The sequence below is a fragment of the Hirundo rustica genome, chromosome 4 (assembly GCF_015227805.2).
Source record: "Hirundo rustica isolate bHirRus1 chromosome 4, bHirRus1.pri.v3, whole genome shotgun sequence".
Lineage (NCBI taxonomy): Eukaryota > Metazoa > Chordata > Aves > Passeriformes > Hirundinidae > Hirundo > Hirundo rustica.
Window position 1 is genome coordinate 19,791,698 of NC_053453.1, and position 18,658 is coordinate 19,810,355.

The 18,658-nt window shown below is 38.0% G+C and overlaps 1 protein-coding gene across 1 annotated transcript in view; it reads right to left on the reverse strand.

Annotated features, from left to right (window-relative positions):
• TUBGCP6 (tubulin gamma complex component 6) overlaps positions 1-18,658 on the reverse strand; it is a 38,857-nt gene that overhangs the window by 5,330 nt on the left and 14,869 nt on the right. The window contains exons 19-38 of the mRNA XM_040063007.2: positions 18,457-18,616; positions 14,925-15,736; positions 13,279-13,442; positions 11,715-11,925; positions 10,971-11,144; positions 10,128-10,249; positions 9,720-9,795; positions 9,157-9,266; positions 7,317-7,408; positions 7,085-7,224; positions 5,306-5,455; positions 4,561-4,642; positions 4,396-4,484; positions 4,121-4,236; positions 3,370-3,508; positions 3,167-3,283; positions 1,620-2,928; positions 1,138-1,193; positions 688-880; positions 254-422 (exon numbers count right to left, since the gene is read on the reverse strand). Coding sequence (XP_039918941.1) covers positions 254-422; positions 688-880; positions 1,138-1,193; positions 1,620-2,928; positions 3,167-3,283; positions 3,370-3,508; positions 4,121-4,236; positions 4,396-4,484; positions 4,561-4,642; positions 5,306-5,455; positions 7,085-7,224; positions 7,317-7,408; positions 9,157-9,266; positions 9,720-9,795; positions 10,128-10,249; positions 10,971-11,144; positions 11,715-11,925; positions 13,279-13,442; positions 14,925-15,736; positions 18,457-18,616 — 4,481 coding nt within the window. The remainder of the gene's footprint in view (positions 1-253; positions 423-687; positions 881-1,137; positions 1,194-1,619; positions 2,929-3,166; positions 3,284-3,369; positions 3,509-4,120; positions 4,237-4,395; positions 4,485-4,560; positions 4,643-5,305; positions 5,456-7,084; positions 7,225-7,316; positions 7,409-9,156; positions 9,267-9,719; positions 9,796-10,127; positions 10,250-10,970; positions 11,145-11,714; positions 11,926-13,278; positions 13,443-14,924; positions 15,737-18,456; positions 18,617-18,658) is intronic.

Sequence of the window (18,658 nt, forward strand, 5' to 3'; positions counted from 1 at the left end):
AATCATTGCTGCATTATCTACAAGACTTCCCTCTGAGTGCTTATATTCCAAACAGACATTCAAATTTTTAATTTGCACATAAATGTCTAAGTTTATGTTATTATTTATCACACAGATCTGAACTTTTTAATTAGTAATGGACCGTTTACTGAATTACCTCTAGAACCTAAGAGCAAATTTAAGAGATCTATGTGCAACTCCTGTCTCAAAATAGAATACAGCATTAATTGCAAAATTCCTAACAGATACTCACTGAGATACAAGTGGAGCAGTAATAGAACGTTTCATCAGCACTGGCAGAGACAAGAGCTCACTCAGCTGCACGGCAGTTTCATCTGTTGCAGACTGCACCACAGGATCCACAGGAAATGTGTACGATCTTGGTATCACATGATTCAAGAGATGAGAGACTGGTGGTTCTGCTACATTTAAAAATATACAAACATTGCAAGTTATTGTATTTAGAAGCTTAATAATATGCTCCTATTAAACTCTCTATACAAACACCTCTAGGTTAGAAAACCATAACATCTCAAAATGTATTTCTCATCTTTGCGCCTAGGAGCAAATTGTTTGATTAGTGCAGTTCAAACCATTGGTAATTTACTAGTAACTCAGAGCACTCAGCTTTCTTGCACAAATTTACCACAGATTCTACTGATCTACTGTTCCAACAGTTCTACTTACACATCAAATCATAACTATCTTGATACTTTTCAATACAATACTGATCCGATAAGGCTTTCAAATAAGCTTGTTCTTTCCTCCATGTATCTTCCTCTTTGCCTTCCTCCTCCTTAGGTGTTGGAGCATTAGCTGCAGAAGATAAAGTTTCTTGAGGCATGGTATCTTGTGGAATGGCCTTTTCAGGTTCTTCTCTCTATAATTCATATATGGAGAAATTTTATGAGATGTTGGCTTTGTCTGCTCAGGTTTAATGTCTTCTTACAGGTAACTGCCTAGCTGTTCCAAATGGAAAGAGAAGACCCTACTCACCTGTGTGTTTCAGACATGTAAAAACAGTATGATTTTACAGTGACTACTAGATTAGGACAGAAATTAATTACCTTAACTACCAGTGTGTTCAATTCTTCAAAAGAAAAGTAAGTCCTCTCAACAACCACTTTTGTTTCTTACCTGTAAGCTCTGTGAGGAATCTGGAGAAAGGTCCTTGTTGACAACATCTGCAATTACTGTAAATACAATTAAAGTCAGCATTTACTTAGACCTACTTGTAATATTTGGTTCATACCTCAGATGTGCTCCTAAAGTTGTTCAAAATTCCCGTATAAACTATCACAGAAACAACCACACCAGTAACAGTACCTCTCCACAGGCCCACACAGGCAGCTTTATGCAAGTTCTCTGCTTAAGGACCATAAAGGTCCAGTTTCACAAAGTTTCAGGCTAAGAATTTTTTAATTCACTGTTTCTTGCATATAGGAGACAAGTCTAAGCTCAAATTCTTTCCTCTGAATTCTAGCACTATATGAAAAGTACTGAAAGGAATTAAGTGGAATAAGTAAGGAAGAAAGTACCCATTTCGAAAATAAACATTCAGCGTTACTTTCACAAGCCCTTAAACAAATGTTGACCGAATAAACCTAATTTTATTTTACCTTCTTGTTTCTTTTCTACTGTATTTTCCTTTTCATCATCTTTAATACCAGCATCAGGAAAGTCTGCAACACTGTCAGATATCTGTGACTGTGGCACAGTCTCTTCCTTTACCGGCGATGGTTTTGCTTCCTTTCTGCTCCCTTCAGCAGGAGATAACTCTTCAGCGTACAGAAGTGTCTGAACTGTGGAGTCGGATGAAGAACTCAAAATGGTTTTACGATGAGGTATGGGATCATTTTCTGTAGATGGGGCCCACTTCCCTAACTGGATGCTTGACTGGGATGCATGTCCAAATGGGCTCCAACGGGATTTCAAAGGCTCTGTATCCGAAACCAGCTCTCCGATTTTGATGTGCGACTGTGAAGCGTGCCCATGGATGTTCCAGCGAGGTCTGGCTGAGACCACCTCTGACACGTTTTCACCAATCTTGATATTGGCATCAGATGCATGACCATGGCTGCTCCATCGAGGCCTTGTAGGAGCTACATTTGACACATATTCTCCAATCTTAATATTGGCTTCTGAAGCATGACCATGGATGTTCCACCTGGGCCTCGAGGTTTCTACCTCTGAAGCATATTCCCCGATTTTAATATGAGCTTCAGAAACATGCCCATGAATATTCCATCGGGGTCGTCTAGATTCAACTTCAGAAGTATAGCTGCTGCTTTTTATATGGGAATCTGAGGAATGTCCATAAGAACTTGAATGTGGCTGGTAAGTGTCCACTTGAGGTACATATTCTCCCACTCTAATGTTGCCATCAGATGCACGTCCATGAATATTCCACCGAGGCCTTCTGTCATCCACATCAAATACATTTTCCCCAAGTCTAACATGTCCCCAAGCTGCAGACGGTCTGAGAACTGTATTAAAATCATACTCGCTTTGCAGATGCACTGGTGCATTGTCCTCTTCTGGTGCTCCTCTCAAGAGAGGCTGACTTTCACTCACTTGCAAAGTCTCAGAAAGATCTGAGTTAATATTTCTGAATGCTTCATCTAACAAAGATCCTTGCATCCTAATGGCAACAGACTGTTCATCTTGTGACTTTGATAAGAAATCTTCTATATTCACATTGGATTCAGGCAAGGACTCAGCACCGTATAGAGAACTGCAGGCTTTCTCTGAATTTTGGAGATTGCTTTCAGATCCCATTGCTTCAGGCTGAAAATGCTCATCAGCATTATTATTTGCTGGCTCTGGCATGGGTAGTGCTTTGTCAGCAGGAGCAGCATATCCCTGATCAGGCTCAGATTCTTTTCTGCCAACTGTCTCATTAGAATGAAGAGGTTTCACAAAAGACTCCTAAAAAAGAAAATTATTACACTGTACGGCTGGTCACATATCAACCTACTAATTAAGGTATCACTTTGTAACAGGATTAAAATTTTTCCTATTTTTCTGATGTTCTATAAATGATAACTACTCACCTTGCTCTTACAGTGAACCTTGTGTTTACTGAACTGAAATGAACCATGAAATGAAGTCCCTTTAGGGAAACTTCGAACAGCAACTTGAAGTTTATGTAAGAAAATAAACTCACTTGTGAAGGTGGATCTTTCTCAACAGGGATTTTATCCAAAGCCAACTGGCACTGTTTATAAGGAATAATATCTAATTTTCTCCTGTAGTTTCCATCTGGAAGTTTTTCAAGCATTTCCTACGAGTGAAAAAAGACAATAGTCTTTAAGTACCAAGTATCAAATTTTCTAAATTATGTTTCTTAAATCCATTTTTAGGAGGTACCTCAATGCGTTTTTGATCTTCTAACAGAAATTTAAGACGGGCTGTTTCCAACTTGTGGCGCTGGATTTTCCATAGTGTTCTTTGTTCCCTACGGGCTGCATCATCAGAAAGTTTGCTATAATGGTCAATTAATTCCTGCCTAAACGAAGGTAAAGAGAAAGATGAGTTACAGATTTTTGCACACTGATTTTCATCCTCCCTTCTAAAGAATAAGATTTTTTTTAGCACTTCAGAACTGAGAATTGGTTCATAACGGTAGAAGCCAGAGGCTTCAGTCACAGAGAATAAATAGGTGGAAAACACAGGACTGTATTTTTAGTCAACACGTATTTCTGTAGCTATTTTTAGTAGGTCATGCATTTGGCTTAAGTAATTTTAGATGAAACAGAAGAAATGAAATTATCAATCTAACTCCAACTGCTTTTCACTTCTACTTTAACATACGTGTGACCATTTTTGCAGTGGGCTCTGCTTTTAAATTGTAAGACGCAGTCAAATTTTTTCCTGAAATTCTGATTATAACAAAATCCTGACTGGATAGCGTTGGCACAAATGAGTGGGTCCCACATTTTTTGGCCACTAACCATTAGTAACAAAATTGCTCATAGATTACCAAAAATCCTTCCTCTAACTGCAAATATTACCCTTGTAGAAAAATATCTGCCACCTACTAGTTCCGTTAATTTTAACACACAATAATTTTTTCCTGAGATCCTTACAATGGTTTTGAAGACTACTCAGATACATTTACCTTGCCTTTTTTTCCAATTCTTCTTCTAAAGCTTTCAGTCTTTTTTCTCTCTCTCTGAGCTCTCGGGCATAGCTGAAATCATAATCAATCTCCTCCTGCTTTATCGCAAGACGACGCTGCATAAATATTTAACACATTTAAAAGCAGTTCTCAACACACACATCTACAAGAAGCTCTTATTTGTACACCGTGAGCTACTAACTCAACTTCAGTACATTTTCTTTCATTTATTTGCCTAAGAAATACAGTTTTCCTCTAGAAACACAGAGAGATACCTCTTGGTCCTTTGCAAACTGTTCTTTCAGCTTCTGAAACTGTTCCCGTTTCTTTGCATCCAAAGCCATTCGTTCTGATATTTGCTTGTCTGTATTAAAATAAAGATTCTGTTAGTTTACATTAACAAACCCACTAAAAACACATAAAATGCCACTATAACTTACCACTAATTGCTTTTAGTACTTTGCTAGCAGTTTCCCGAGCATGAACAATTAATTCTTGTTTGGCTATTTCCATACGCAAATTCTAAAAAAAAAAAAAAAAAAACCAACAACAAAAAAAACCCCAAAAAACACCTTAAAAAGCCAAAGTGGAATTTTTCTATTATTTTAGACTGGAAATAGACTGTTGCAAAGACAGATACACATTTTATAATGGCAATTAATCAATTAATACAACAAAAATTTGAATAAAATGAGTAAGTAAATGCAAAATCTACAAACTAGTATTGAATGTTAATATTCCAGATTTTAAAACAAACCACATCCATCTGATATATACACTAAATTGATAGAATCTGAAGGCCAGAAGGCTCTTTGTAGCTAAAGTGTTCTGAAAAAAATTAACTATGGAAATTACAAAGACTCTTATCTAGTTACTAATCAGCTTATATCATTTGTTAGATTAGAATTTGACAGCCTTTTCAGTAGGAGGACAAATCTCCTAATGCAAAAAACTAAGATCAAAGTCTAACACTTGTTCAATATATAAAAAGGCCAAAAAATGTCAACACAGCACCTGTACTTTTAAAAACTATATTAAGTAAGTTTATTTGCTACAATTAAAACTGCAATTAACCCATGAAAAAATCCTGACCATAAATACAAATTCTTTAGAGGTTATAACAAAAATGAAAATTGAATACTTAAAAAAAATCCTAAAGAGGCATTTATTCCTTTATTCATTTACCTTTTCCTCCTTGCTTATGGAACTGTATCGGGCAATTCTTTCCATTCGACCTACATACACTGCACAATCTCTCTCTATTTCTTTCAGTTCTTCAAGTGAAAAAATAACTGAAATCCGGGGAACAGGTATATCTGACCAACATATATAATGCTGAAAAATGAGAAATTTCATTTTACATACATTTTTTAAAGTATAAATTTTTTTATTATGAATTCACATTATACATTTTTTATCTTAGTCATGCTTCAAGACACTGATACAAACCTCCACACAGGATTTAAAGCTTTTATTAGGATCATCTTTTGGCATTTAGATAATTCAGAGTGGGAGACAAAGGTACAATGGTCCACAACTTGGATCACAGGTCAAATTCTTAAGAGTTCTGTCTTTGCCGCTGAAAATCTAATAAATATATTTATACTAATCATGTTCTAAATGTCTCAGATTTTCCTTTTCTCAATATCCAAATTAACGAAGCAGTAACTCAATGCTGAATGCATCTCTCCTATCAAAAGTTAGGTTTTCTTCACTTACATTCCCCACAGATCCCCACTCAGTAGGAACTCTCTAAGACAGATTAACACCCATACAGGAGAGAGCTCTGCACAAGACAAAACTCTCAAAACCACAGCCAGTGCACACCAGAGAGAACCTATTCTTTAACCATACCTGGTCTTCCTACTCTGCCTCAACGTCCCTAAATCTCTGAAGCTATTCTGTTAGTGCAGAAAGCAGATAACTGAGCTTGAAGGAAATAAACAAACGCGTGCACAAGCACACTCACACTGGATTCCCCCAGTCTAGAGGTAAAAGCCAGAAGATGGAAACCCAGGGCTGTATTCCTGGGAATGCATTAGCCTAAGCAGAAGGGAAAACCCAGCTCTTTGAGGGCATTACCCAAAAGAGATGAAACATGCCTGGCACTCTCAGATAGATAGAAATGATTGAACCTGGGTGCCATATGACCTCGGGGAAGATACATGCTAGTGATGCACGAAGGTGTAACTTATCATGGAGGTGATTGCTGACACTTTTATAAAGAGCCTCATACTCCTGACACACCTGAGTGATGGTCTGGGAATAGTTATCAGAGCAGGCCCAGGAGAATGGGCAGAGGGACATTTCACTTGAGCTATTAGGCTTATACCTGACCCTACATTGCTGATAATGAGCTGTCAAGAATGAGCAGCTCCAATCTCAAAGAGAATACTGGGAATGTCTACAGACTTTAGACACCTCTCTGGTTGTTTTATTTTTGGACATAAAGAGAGAAGAAGGAAGACACAAAGTAGCTGAACACATTTTTCTTATCAAGGACAAGAATCTTTCTGCAAAATACCAATAAACAGAACTATTTAAGCACTTCTTGAAAATGTAGTGATACATCTGGAAGAGCTACGCAGAACGGAGCCATGACCTGGTAAGTGAGGCAGCTTTAAACCAAAAAGGAGTAGTGCAAGAAGTGGAAAGCACTTGTTTGAATGCCTAAAACATTTCTGCTCTCAATACAAAGAAAAGAAACGCAGCATGTGCATTGTAAACAATAAATCTGATGGTGTTATAATGTATATTTCTGCAGTGAGGTGGTAGCAAGTAGAGTGGATAATTAGTTCACAATTATCTGAGACCAAGCAATTAATTGCCTTTCACAATCCTACTTACACAAAACCGGATTTTGATACATGAGTGAACTTGCTAAAAACCTAGATTCTTGCTCTAGAGAGACATGGTTTTCTCAAGGAAGCAATAGGAATAGGAAGGAAGCAACCCAAAACTTACCCTAGGACAGCACAATTTCAGCAAGTTTATGGTTTTCCCACATATGTACACATCATTAGCAATATGTTTAAGAAATACAGGGACACAGTCTTCTACTTCTTTTGAAATCAAAACATAACCGTGAGTCCAGTAATGTTTATCTATGTAACAAAAAGATGGAAGTCTATATTTTAGTTCTTTAATTAACAGCACAAATTATATAAATTAGAAATACTCCATACATATACTGTACCTCTGAAGCAAAGATAATCCTCATTCACCTGAATCATGAATTCTCCATAAACATCTCGGAATACACCACTGTATACCCAGTCATAGATAAATCTGAAAAAAAAAATATTATACAATAGTGAAAATCAATCCTCTTGCATTCTCTGCTTTATTACAACCAAGTTCTTTGAAATCCCAAAAGACACAAGCTATAGGCAGGATAAAAAAGCCATCAATTAAGTGCTGTGACACATTTAAATATACAGATGTGGCTCACACTTTTCTTAAAATATTTTTAATAGAATATTTCAGCAATAATTAGTTTAGATATAAGAACAGTGCCTCAATTAAAACAATTATTTTACTTCTGCATATCACTTTAATAAATATATATTAAAATTGTAGAGAAAACTGCAGTACATCAAGGGCACAGCAAGAGAAAAGCAGAAGGGATTTCCTTTAAACAGAGGTAGTTTCAGCAGGGAGAAACTAAAAATGTATAAAAGAAAGATGCAATACCAAGCACTTTTTAATATACATGCAATGATGAAAACTACTATTTTGGCATATTTATTAATGCTTTTTCATATTATCTCTGTATGAGCCAAACTTTTGAAAAAATAAAAACCCCACCATTTTTATAAAACACAAGCTGAACCTGTAGATATAAAGGCTCGGGTCCTGGAAAATTGATTTTTTAAATTTTTAGTTAACACTGTGCAAACAAAGAGGAAGCATTCAACAAACCAACCACTGCTCAAATTCAATGTAAAAAGTTAAGAACTTTTAAATTATTAAATCTGATGCTTCTGTAATTTATTTGAGCAACAACATGTATTATTTAATTTCTTTCAGGTTAATAAATGAGTGGGTAACACTTTTTGCAGACAATAGAGGCTTCCTTCCAGGGTAATCCTCATCATGTATAATTGATGCTTCAATAGATATCTGCAGCAAATTTAGGAATCAATGAAGCAATCCAGGTTTTTTATGTTCCATGTGATGCCCTTGGTATTTCAGAAATGTGACTTCCTTCTATAAATAGTAGGGTATGAGCTGTGAAGATATTTCAGTGAGGCTTCTGGTATATCTGAAATTAAATTTCTCTGAAGATCATTTCATGCAGAAGGAAGAAAACACAAGAAGGGTGGCCACGGGAGGAATCTTAAATTTAGAGCATTTTGACAGTCTGTTGTTTTATCTTCTAAGTATTTTTACATTTATTCTGCAACATTGCAAACTGATGATGGACTACAGCTGGAATTTCTGTAAACAGCTATTAAAAAAAATTGCCCATCTCTTCAGATGTCTATAAACTAATAATGTCTAAATTGATCTGCATTGCATAACAAAACCGTTGCAATCCAAGGAACTCTACTTTTCATTACAACTATTATCAGTTAGTTACATGTACTTAACGAACAACAGCTATTTTATTCATTTGTGCTTACTAGAAAGACCACAACAAAAAGACAGTGGAAAAAAGCATTACTTTCCCAGTTTGCACAACGAAAGAAACTTGTCAGTTTCCAGTTTCAGGATTTTAACTGAGGTATGAGAAAAAAAAAAAAAAAAAAGACGTTTATCCAAATCTGGTCATGGAAAATCCAGTGTGAATAGCAAGAAATAAGTCTTATTTACATACATTTATTTACTAATCTAGCCACAATTAACCCCTTACATTGTTACTGAGCTAAGACGGACAGAACAGCAAAATTAACTAGTTTTAATAGATACTGCATATACAGACACGTATTTTTTCTGAAAATATTAAAAGCCATTGTTAAACATGCAGAGTTACTCAGCAGAACACCAATTCATAACTCTTAAACTCAATTATGCAGAGAACAGTATGGACACACCTTGTGTATGGTTCACAGCTTGTCTTCAACAAAGACAGAAGAACTGGATAATGCTCATTGCTACAATTGTTGAGAGCCTCTTTGTACAGATATGAAAGCAATTTAACACCCTAAAAAATGAAAAGTATTTTAACATTAGGCAACAAACTTCACAACAGTTTTAACAAATATACATAGCTTTATGTATTTCACTAGACACACAAGGCAGCATTCATCTCACTTCCTCCATCTATCTGCAGTTAAAATCACTTTACCTGAGCAAGTTACCTCAAGCTCACTTTATCATCTCTAGAGCGAAACAGGTACGTTTAGAGTTGGATTTCACATGACTAGAAGGCTTACTTTGAGCCCTTTGCTTATTTTAGGAATTGAGAACACTGGACAAATTTCCAAATTTTTAAGTATCTGGAGAAAGGACTGTAGTGTTCTAACTGGAGGACCAGGATCATAGCTTTGCTAGCAGAGAGACCAACACTAAGTGTCTAATGTAAAATCCAACATAATCTGAAGAATATTAACACTGCAACCCAAAACAAACAGAAAAAGATCAAACAAAAAATCACCGTAGGAAATGAAGCACCAGCTGCACCACTGATCCCCAGTGCCGCTGTTCCTATGCCACACAGTTCAGCTAAATACCTAAAAAACAGAATTAAAACATATATAAAAATTTCAACCAAGGGTCTCCAAGATCAGTGATGAACTTTGCTGAATTTGAATATTGTACAGCAACCATACTGTATCTGCTGAATGATAACAACAAAGGGGACAACAAAGAAACTGAGTATAAAGACCTTGTATGTCTTCCCTAGAATAGTCTGGATATAAAAAAACCTCTGTAAAACAGAGGAAAAATACTGATAGACTGAGTAAGAATGCCCATGTAATATGGTCTTTTTTAGTGTATATGAAGAAACCTATTGCATTTTTTCTGCTATGAAATGCTAAAACATTTAATACCATTCTCTTACCTCAGCTGACGACCTAATTTTCTGAATAGAAAGCTGATTGTTAGAAGACTTAAAGTAGGAGGTGTTGATAAAACACAGGCTCGGTAATACTGAAGGTACTTTCTCAGTCCACTTGTGAATGCCTGGTATGAACAAAAAATATTTCAAGTCTTACAGTGAAAGTTGCTAACAGTCTATCAAAAGAGACCTTCTTAACAGAAATTGAATAACATTGTTGTAAATCAAATATTCAGAATGAATACATTTTCATATGTAATCCTAATTTAAGTCTATGCATTAGGAAGATATTAAATCACCAGATATTACAGCATGTACATACTACTCAACATAACACACAAAGGAGTGACATGGAAAATCTGTACTTAAATTTAAACCAAGGAGAAGTAATTAAAGTTATTCAATACCATATGCCTCTATCTCAGTTTTTATTTTTGAAGTTTACATATATATATATATATACTTATATATATCTATCTATCTACACGGTGTACTAAGACAGTTCTTGTATTTTTATTTTATACATATTTCTGTATAAATATGTTTTAAAGCATTTAAAAATCATAATTCTTTAGTCCACAGCAGAAAAATATGACTAAACAAATCACACTTTGGGTAACAAAGACACGTTACTGCATGTTTCAGTGCAAGCAAGCCCTCGGCACAGAGAGCTGTGATTTAAACACAGCAGCACTGCTCCTTGCTGACCTGGGATGGAGCATTATACTAAAAATACTTGGCAGTTTTGCAGAACACAGGAATTCCAGCTTTACATGAAATCAGCCACCTTCTCTACCTCAGATAATTGGCCCATTTAATCTAGTTGATTTAATACAATAGTTTTACCTGAAACACAAGTCCTTTGCTGTATGAGGAATCCAAAACTGGCTGAAGAGAAAAACGACTTAGCCGTGTGTAATAGGTTCCATACTCTGCAACTTCTGAGAGCAGGTTATGCATTGTCTCTGGTGATGTTCCAGACACATACACCCCCTCCTTTATCACAAATGACTGAGCAGCCTAAAAGAATATAGGGAGAAGAAGGAAGGTAAAAAAAAGAAAAAAAAAAAAAAAAGAAAGAAAAAAGATGGGGGGGGGAAGAAAAAAAAAAGGCATATTCAACTGTTTCAGAGCTGTATTCTGATTTAAAATAGCAAACATTTACACACAAAAATAATAGCAGGCAAATTCTCAGTTTAGATACTCAGACTGAGACTATATAGCAAAGAAAGTGAGAAAAACACTGAATTGTAGCAGGAGTATGAATGATGCCTTCAAATATACAGAATAAGACTTGTTATCTAATTCCTTAAAGAAAATCCAATCTACAAAATTATCTACACATCTATTTTGAAGTACTCAAAAACCTATTTTCCCTTCAGAGAACTATAAATACAATTAGCCTATTCCAGTAACATAATTATTGCAATATATAAATACTGTCTTGTTGACATTTAGGCATTCATTCTTAACACCAGCCACAATTGCAAGATCTCAGCAGAAATAAATGTATTGAAGACGAAACCTCTATGAAGAAAAAAAAAATCCAAAAAGATTTGGCTAAGAAGTGCAGATAAAAATCTTCTCTACCTGATTGAGTGAAAATGTAGTGGACACCACACCAATGAGGACATTCAAGACATCCTTAACCAGTTCAGGTTCTTTCACCAGCACAAGCTGAGGAAGCTGAAGTACAGTATTAGTAAACAGTTGCAATTCCCCTTCTCGAAGTTTATAAAATTTGTCAAAAGCTTCTCTCCCAGCTTCAGTAAGATATGGTTCTTCTTTCTTACCAGGTGGGCTGTGTCAGAATAAACACAACATTACAAGATTACGTGAAAAGAAGGAAATACATCTCATACAGAAAGAAAAAAGCATTTCAGATTTTTGCACAGACAGAATGCCTCACAGAAAAGTTACTTGTAATATACTTGTAATATATATTTTTACTGGAATGTGCATTCAGTCAATGAAACCATAGCTCAAACTCAGTACAGAGAAGAAGTACATAGATAATTTGAACATTAGTTCAGATACAGAATCCTTAACACAGAACTACCAGCTGCTTTTATGGCTTTTCCTGATGCAGTTTTCACACTAGGAAAATGAGGCCAATATATGCCATATTTCCATGGTTCATTTAATGCTAATATTCAAATAAGTTAATAAGAAATATGCTCAAAGTGCTAGAACGAAGTTCTATTAACACATTTTACCTCTCCACAAGGAAGATTACTATCCCTTCCAAAATAATTTCTATTTCCAATTCTTCCAAAAATTCTGAATTCTGCCAGGCATATGGTGTAGATATGAGTCTTAGACCCTTACAGTCTAAACAGTAGCAAGAAACACTGTCTTGTTCTGCTAAAAAAGCTCAAGAGGTCTAGAGCAGCTTTGAAAAATCAGAACAGGGAACTTCTGAGTTTCTGAGCTTCTAAGGCTCAGAGATGAAAAACACTTCAACAATGCAACAGCACTCCACTAGATTATCATTTAAAATTACAGAAAACATACAGAGCAAAGCTTCTGCAAGTATCAGGCACATCACTGCCCATCTGAAATGTCAGGATACCTGCCATACCTGCTTTTTCTTTTACCTTTAATTTCAGGGGAGCCAGGAACCCTTCACAGGAGTGCAGAGAGCTTTCTCTTAGGAGACACATCTTCTACCTAACTAGATCACCAAGAAATCTGTTATCATTTTCTCGTTTGTCTACAGGATGGGGAAAGGATTACAATACTCTACAATACAGGGAGATATTTAATCCTTCTACTGCTCTACAATTACCACTTTCTCTTTTGAAACTGAATATACTGAATCATTTTAGACTGAGACAAATTGCATAGCACATAAGAAGTCAAAATAGTTAGGAAAATGCTGCATTGCACATAAACAACGTTTTCCTAATCCCTTCGTTTTTTGACAAAGATGATTTTGTCTCTTCCTATGAAACTGCTGCGCTCTAAGAACCAGTTTGTTGAAACCACACAACCTTTGTTCCTTTATCCCTCTTAATGCAGCGTACTGAAATCTGTGAATTAAACATGTTCATTTCACTATTTATACTGAGGTCATGTGGAACTCAGACACAATGCACCTTCCCACATTTGCATATGGTGCATAGTAAGTTTACCAGTAAGATCAGACACATACTACCCAATTCTTTCCCAACATCTTCGTTTGCTGGGGCCGTATGTAAGCACTGCATCCCACAAGTCTATGTCTGGAGTTATGCTTGGCTCTGACTGAGAATCAGGAGTCAGATTGGATGCCGACTGGAATCCCTCATCTTCTGACTGGTCTATACTTTGGGGAACCTGTCAGAAAGAGTTCAAATGTCAGACATGAAAACATTTTACTGAAGATATATTTGTTAATGAAAAAGATATTTTGCTATCATCTGTGACCAAATGACTCTACATGACCCAACCTCTTTCACCCACCCTTTATATCAATTTTAAGTTTTTACTGTAGGTACTCTTCATTTGATGTGTCTCTAGAGGTATTAATGCCCATACATAAGAACCAAATCACCTTCAAAATAATATACTACACTTGTTGGTGTAAACTTGAAATCTTATTTGGCAAGCATATAGTTCTACAAACTGAGAATCCCAGGCATGGACATTCAATGATATGTAGCGTTAATAAAATCATACTGCTCTGCCATTTGTTCCAGGCAAATGATCCAGGCCCCAAATCTTCAAATCTGTAAACATTCTGTTAACTATGACTAACATAGTTTGTTCCCTAATTCATATGCAGAAAATCTTTAAGTGTCCAAACAGTGTATATGCCACATCCTCAACTCCCACTCAACAGGAGCCAAGTGTGCAGAATTGTCACCAATTTTAGTAAAAGACAATCACACCCATGTAGAAAGCAGCACATTCCTCAAGAAATTGCAAATCTTCCAGTCTGATGGAAAGAGTTCAGCACTAACTCAATAACGTTCTGCCTCCTCTAGGTTACAATTTACATCCACCTGTGAACACTGAATGGCACAGGGCTTTTCTATTTAATGTGTTTGCCTTCAAGTTTCAATTCAGACCTTGAATTAAAGGAATTGCAAGATCTATCCATATGTTAAGTAAAGGGAACAAAATGAGGATCTAAGAGTAGGCTATAAATAAGCCTACCTACATACAGTAAAAATGTAATGAAAGAAGAAAAACTCTAAAAGTGTATCTAGTACTTCTATGAGAACAAACCAGCAGAAATAAACAGAATGGTCAGCAAAAGACGAAAAAAGATACAGTGGAAACTGTACAAACTGAAAAGGTAAAAGGACAATAGGAACTAGGCCATTCAACTGGGAAAAAAAAAAACAAACAGAAAAAAATACTTTAAGGTATAACAAGCTAAGACAACAATACAGCAAGTTACATAATATAATCTGAACAGCAAAGCACATGCATTCAGACAGGGATGCTTAGGCAGTCAGTCTGAGCACTGACAAGTAAGCAAAAATGCAGGAGTTCAATAGACAAAGCAGGTAAAAATGCAAGGTTGCAAGGTAAAAAAAAAGGTTGCTAGAGCAGGGAAGGTATGGATACAGCTGATGGCTTAAATTCATAAAGCCTATGGCCACGATGGGTTTTGACACAGCTACAGGGCAAGACCAAGGTTTTCATTATCATACATCTCCAAAAAGCTGATCTGGTTCTCTGCAAGGAAAAGGATCCTGCTCCATCTTGGATTCCAGTGCTATATACTTCTATCACCAATTACACTATAGTTTGAAAGTGACACATGACAGCATGCACACGCTCGTTAGTCCAAAACAAATGATACCGTACTTTAATTGCAAGTCCAGACAAATCTGCATTGTCAGGCACTGGCGGTAAATCCAACTTGATGTCCATATCATACGTACGGCTGTGGACGAGAGCACCGAAGAGCGAGACGCGCGTTTCTTTCTCGAACCTGTCCCCAGCAGGACAGCTCTGTGAGAACAGCCCTATGGCAGGGAGTCCAGTGCCAGGAGCAGCCTCCATTATCTGAAGCGTCTGTTGAATCGTGTCGTTGAACTGACATTCTTCGTTTGTTATCAGAGACTGTATGTCAGCTTCAAACACACTTACATCATAATAATCATAACCCTGGTATTTGACATTCCTCCCAACATATTTGTTGTTCAGAAAATAGTCCTTTTTTTGTGGTACCAGCTGAGGAGGACCTGTTCCAGCAAGCTGCACTAAGAGATCCAAGACAGAATTAACTTCAGTAAATGGCAAGCATTCAGCTGTTTCCAGTTCCTCCACAAGATTCTCCAGTCTATCTGCTTGAGCACCTAGGCCAGCAACTCTCAAGTTGAAAGACAGCATCAAAATTTTGTTTTTCACCGGGAGCCTGGAAACATTTGATTGCAGCTTACGAGCCTCATCTTGAAAAAGGTTCATGAACAGGGCATTATAAGCAACCCTTTTCAGATTTTGCTTGGCCCTTCTCTTGCTGATCTTCTGCCTGCCTAAGTGAACCTTCCATGGCAAACCCGCCAAGTGTGCTTCACACAAATCATTGAACAACTGTGTAATGCTCTCCATTTCAAATGAAACTGTCAGGTTTTGGCAGTTACAGCCTGGGGCTCTGATTCCATGGGAAGGAAGACCTGAAAAATATCAGGAAAAGGAAGAAAACTCGTAAGGTGTATAAGAAATTGGAGAGTATGCTTTAACTTGAACTGAGACACACCAAAAGAGAAGAGAACTAACCGCCCACACATTTAGGACATGAGCTATAAAAAAACCCACTTTAACTTTTATCACCAATGAAGTGACGGTGCAAGAAGCTTAATTCCAGACGCCAAATTTTTCTCGGCAGACTGAAATAAAAAGGAGAAGGCTGACCTGATGCAATCCCGGATTCCTGCGGGAACACCTCGACCATTTTCCCGGAGATACTCAGCACCTCCCTCCCTACGCGGTTGTGTCCGCAGCCGCGGGTAAGACGCGGGTAGCGATGGTGACCGGAGGCGGCAGCACCGCTGGGCTTGAGGGTACCCCCCATCCCTGGGGCACTGCGGAGCACTCACCGAGGAGAAGCGGGGTGTCTGCACCCCCGAAGGGTCTGCCGGCGGCGGGGCTCACGCTGAGCATCCAGCCGGGCCCGAGCACGGCGCGCCAACCCCCGAGCTCCCCGCCCCCAGCAGCGCCCCGCGGGGCTGCCCCTCGCCCTTCCCGCCCGTCCGCCGCCGCCCGGGCCGTACCTGGGCGCTCCCCGGAGCAGCGGCAGCAGCGGGACGGCCCAGCCACCTCCTCCCGGAGCCGCCGACGTCACCCAAGCGCGCCCGGGCCCGCCCCGCTGCCGGCCCGCCCTAGGCCCCGCTGCCCGCCCCGCTGCCGGCCCGCCCTGGGCCCCGCTGCCCGCCCCGCTGCCCGCCCCGCTGCCGGCTCGCCTCAGGCCCCGCTGTCCGCCCGCCTCAGGCCCCGCTGCCCGCCCCGCTGCCCGCCCCCCCTAGGCCCCGCGCTGCCGCTGAGCGGCCCCAGCGCCCGCGCTTCGTTCCCCGATACGGAAAACCGATTTGGACCGTTCATGAATTGTAGCCATTCCTGCGCTGCTCACCCCAAACATTGTCGCCGCTCAGCTGACAAATATATAACAACACTCTAGTGCCAGAAAGCAATGAACCACGCTGGTCCCGAGCTGCGGGAGACAATTGCAGCCTTGTGACGCCTTTTCAAACAAATTCACCAAGAGTATCCCGTTTCTTCTCTTAATTCATAATAAAGGCTTAATAAAGGCTTTATTCTTAATAAAGGCTTAGAAAAATACATACCAAAATGCAACATCAATGCGGTTCAAACACTATAAATTCCTTTGAACAAAGGCAGGGAAAGGGAAAAGAGCTGAGCTATTTCTCAGAAAACACTTTTTCATTGAAAACGCGAAGTTAAAAAAGAAGGAGGGGGAGGAGGCCTTTAGAGGAGACAGTGCGAGAGAGCAGAATGGCAAAATCTCCTGTTAGGAAACAAATTTCCTGTTAGGAAAAGTGCTTAAGCTAGTTTGGCCATTGGCCAGTTTCCAATTGAAATACCTTTTTGGACTTCAAAGGTCAGTTTTAAAAGAAACTAAACTGAAACAGAACATCTTCATGTTCAGCTCTTCTTTGTGAAAAATCTTTCACATAGCTTTTATTTTCTTTTGAAAGATATTTTAATTTCAAAATGTTCAAGAATGGCTATCATGTCCCCTCCAGCAATTTCTGAAAACTAAAGCAGAGAAGGGAAGCACTCTGAACAACTAAAAAAGAAAACAGGAAAGACAGATTTATTTATTCCACATGATATAAAGTTGAACCCAATAGGAGCACCAGTATAAACATCATTTGAAGCATCTGAAATCAAGAGGTCAAATTATTGAAGTTACAATAACAAAAAAGTGCTCTTGAAAATGATCCCTAAATCATACCTGGAATACTACAAAAAAGGCATATCATGGCTATTGCCTTGGGATGTTTGTTTAATTTTGAGAATTTACATGATGTGGCCTTAGGCCATTGCTAAGTCTTGGGACATTTGGAGTTCTTATTTGTTATAGAGACAGTTTATGCTTGAAAAGAAGGCAGAGCAAAGTCCTCATATTTTCCTTTGCTTCCTCTTTGTAAAATGGCTCTGAAGTGAAATCAGTTTTTTGAAATCCCCTCCTCCACTGAAATGAACAGCAATAAGAAAACCAGTTATTAATCAAACTCATACCACAATTCCAGAGCCCCCAAGAATATTTTTATTGAAACCAGACCCCTGGTATTGGGCATTTCTTCTGAAAGAGAGAATGGCGTTTTCTTTTCAAGATACCCACCTTTATAATTGTTTTTTTTCGGTTGAAAAACAGAAGTCATTTAGCAAACAAACATTTCTAGACAAGTATGCTTGAAAACATACATATCTGCCTGGCCTGATTCCTATACAAGTGCCCAATCTTCAGCTCTTTGTGACTGTACTTGCAGCATGACTAATCATTCTTGAGTTATTTGTGGACAAATTAAACATAAAAATATCTCCTGGTTTGGCACTATATTCAGAAAACACATTAGCAGTCAGAGCCAGGGCACATCTTGTTACTCATTTTTTAAGCACAGATTTTGGTAATTTCATTCCAAAATTTTGGAGTAACAGTACTCTAAGGTCCCAAGGGTACAGTTATGCGATGAAATTTGGTACTTTCCGGCTCAACAGGCAGAATTAGAAGCATTTAGAGTTTCACATTAGATCAGCCTGGTCCCACTGACTTTAAATGTCTGACTGACTTACAGGACCCAACTGTATTTATATATCCTCTTTTCAGAAACTTACAGTATATAAGAGTTAAAGATAAAATCAGACAACTTACCTGAACACTGAAGCATTTTCCATTCCTGCTGAAACTGGTTTCTTAAGGCTTTTATTTTATTTACTTTTTCTTGGGTAGGAGGTACATAAATTCCAAAGGAAGGTGTTGAAGCACCCACTAATGCTTTGGCTACACTTTGCATTAAACTTATCTCTGTGTCCTAATTAGGAAAAAAGACCCCTGTGAACCAAACTCTTTGTTT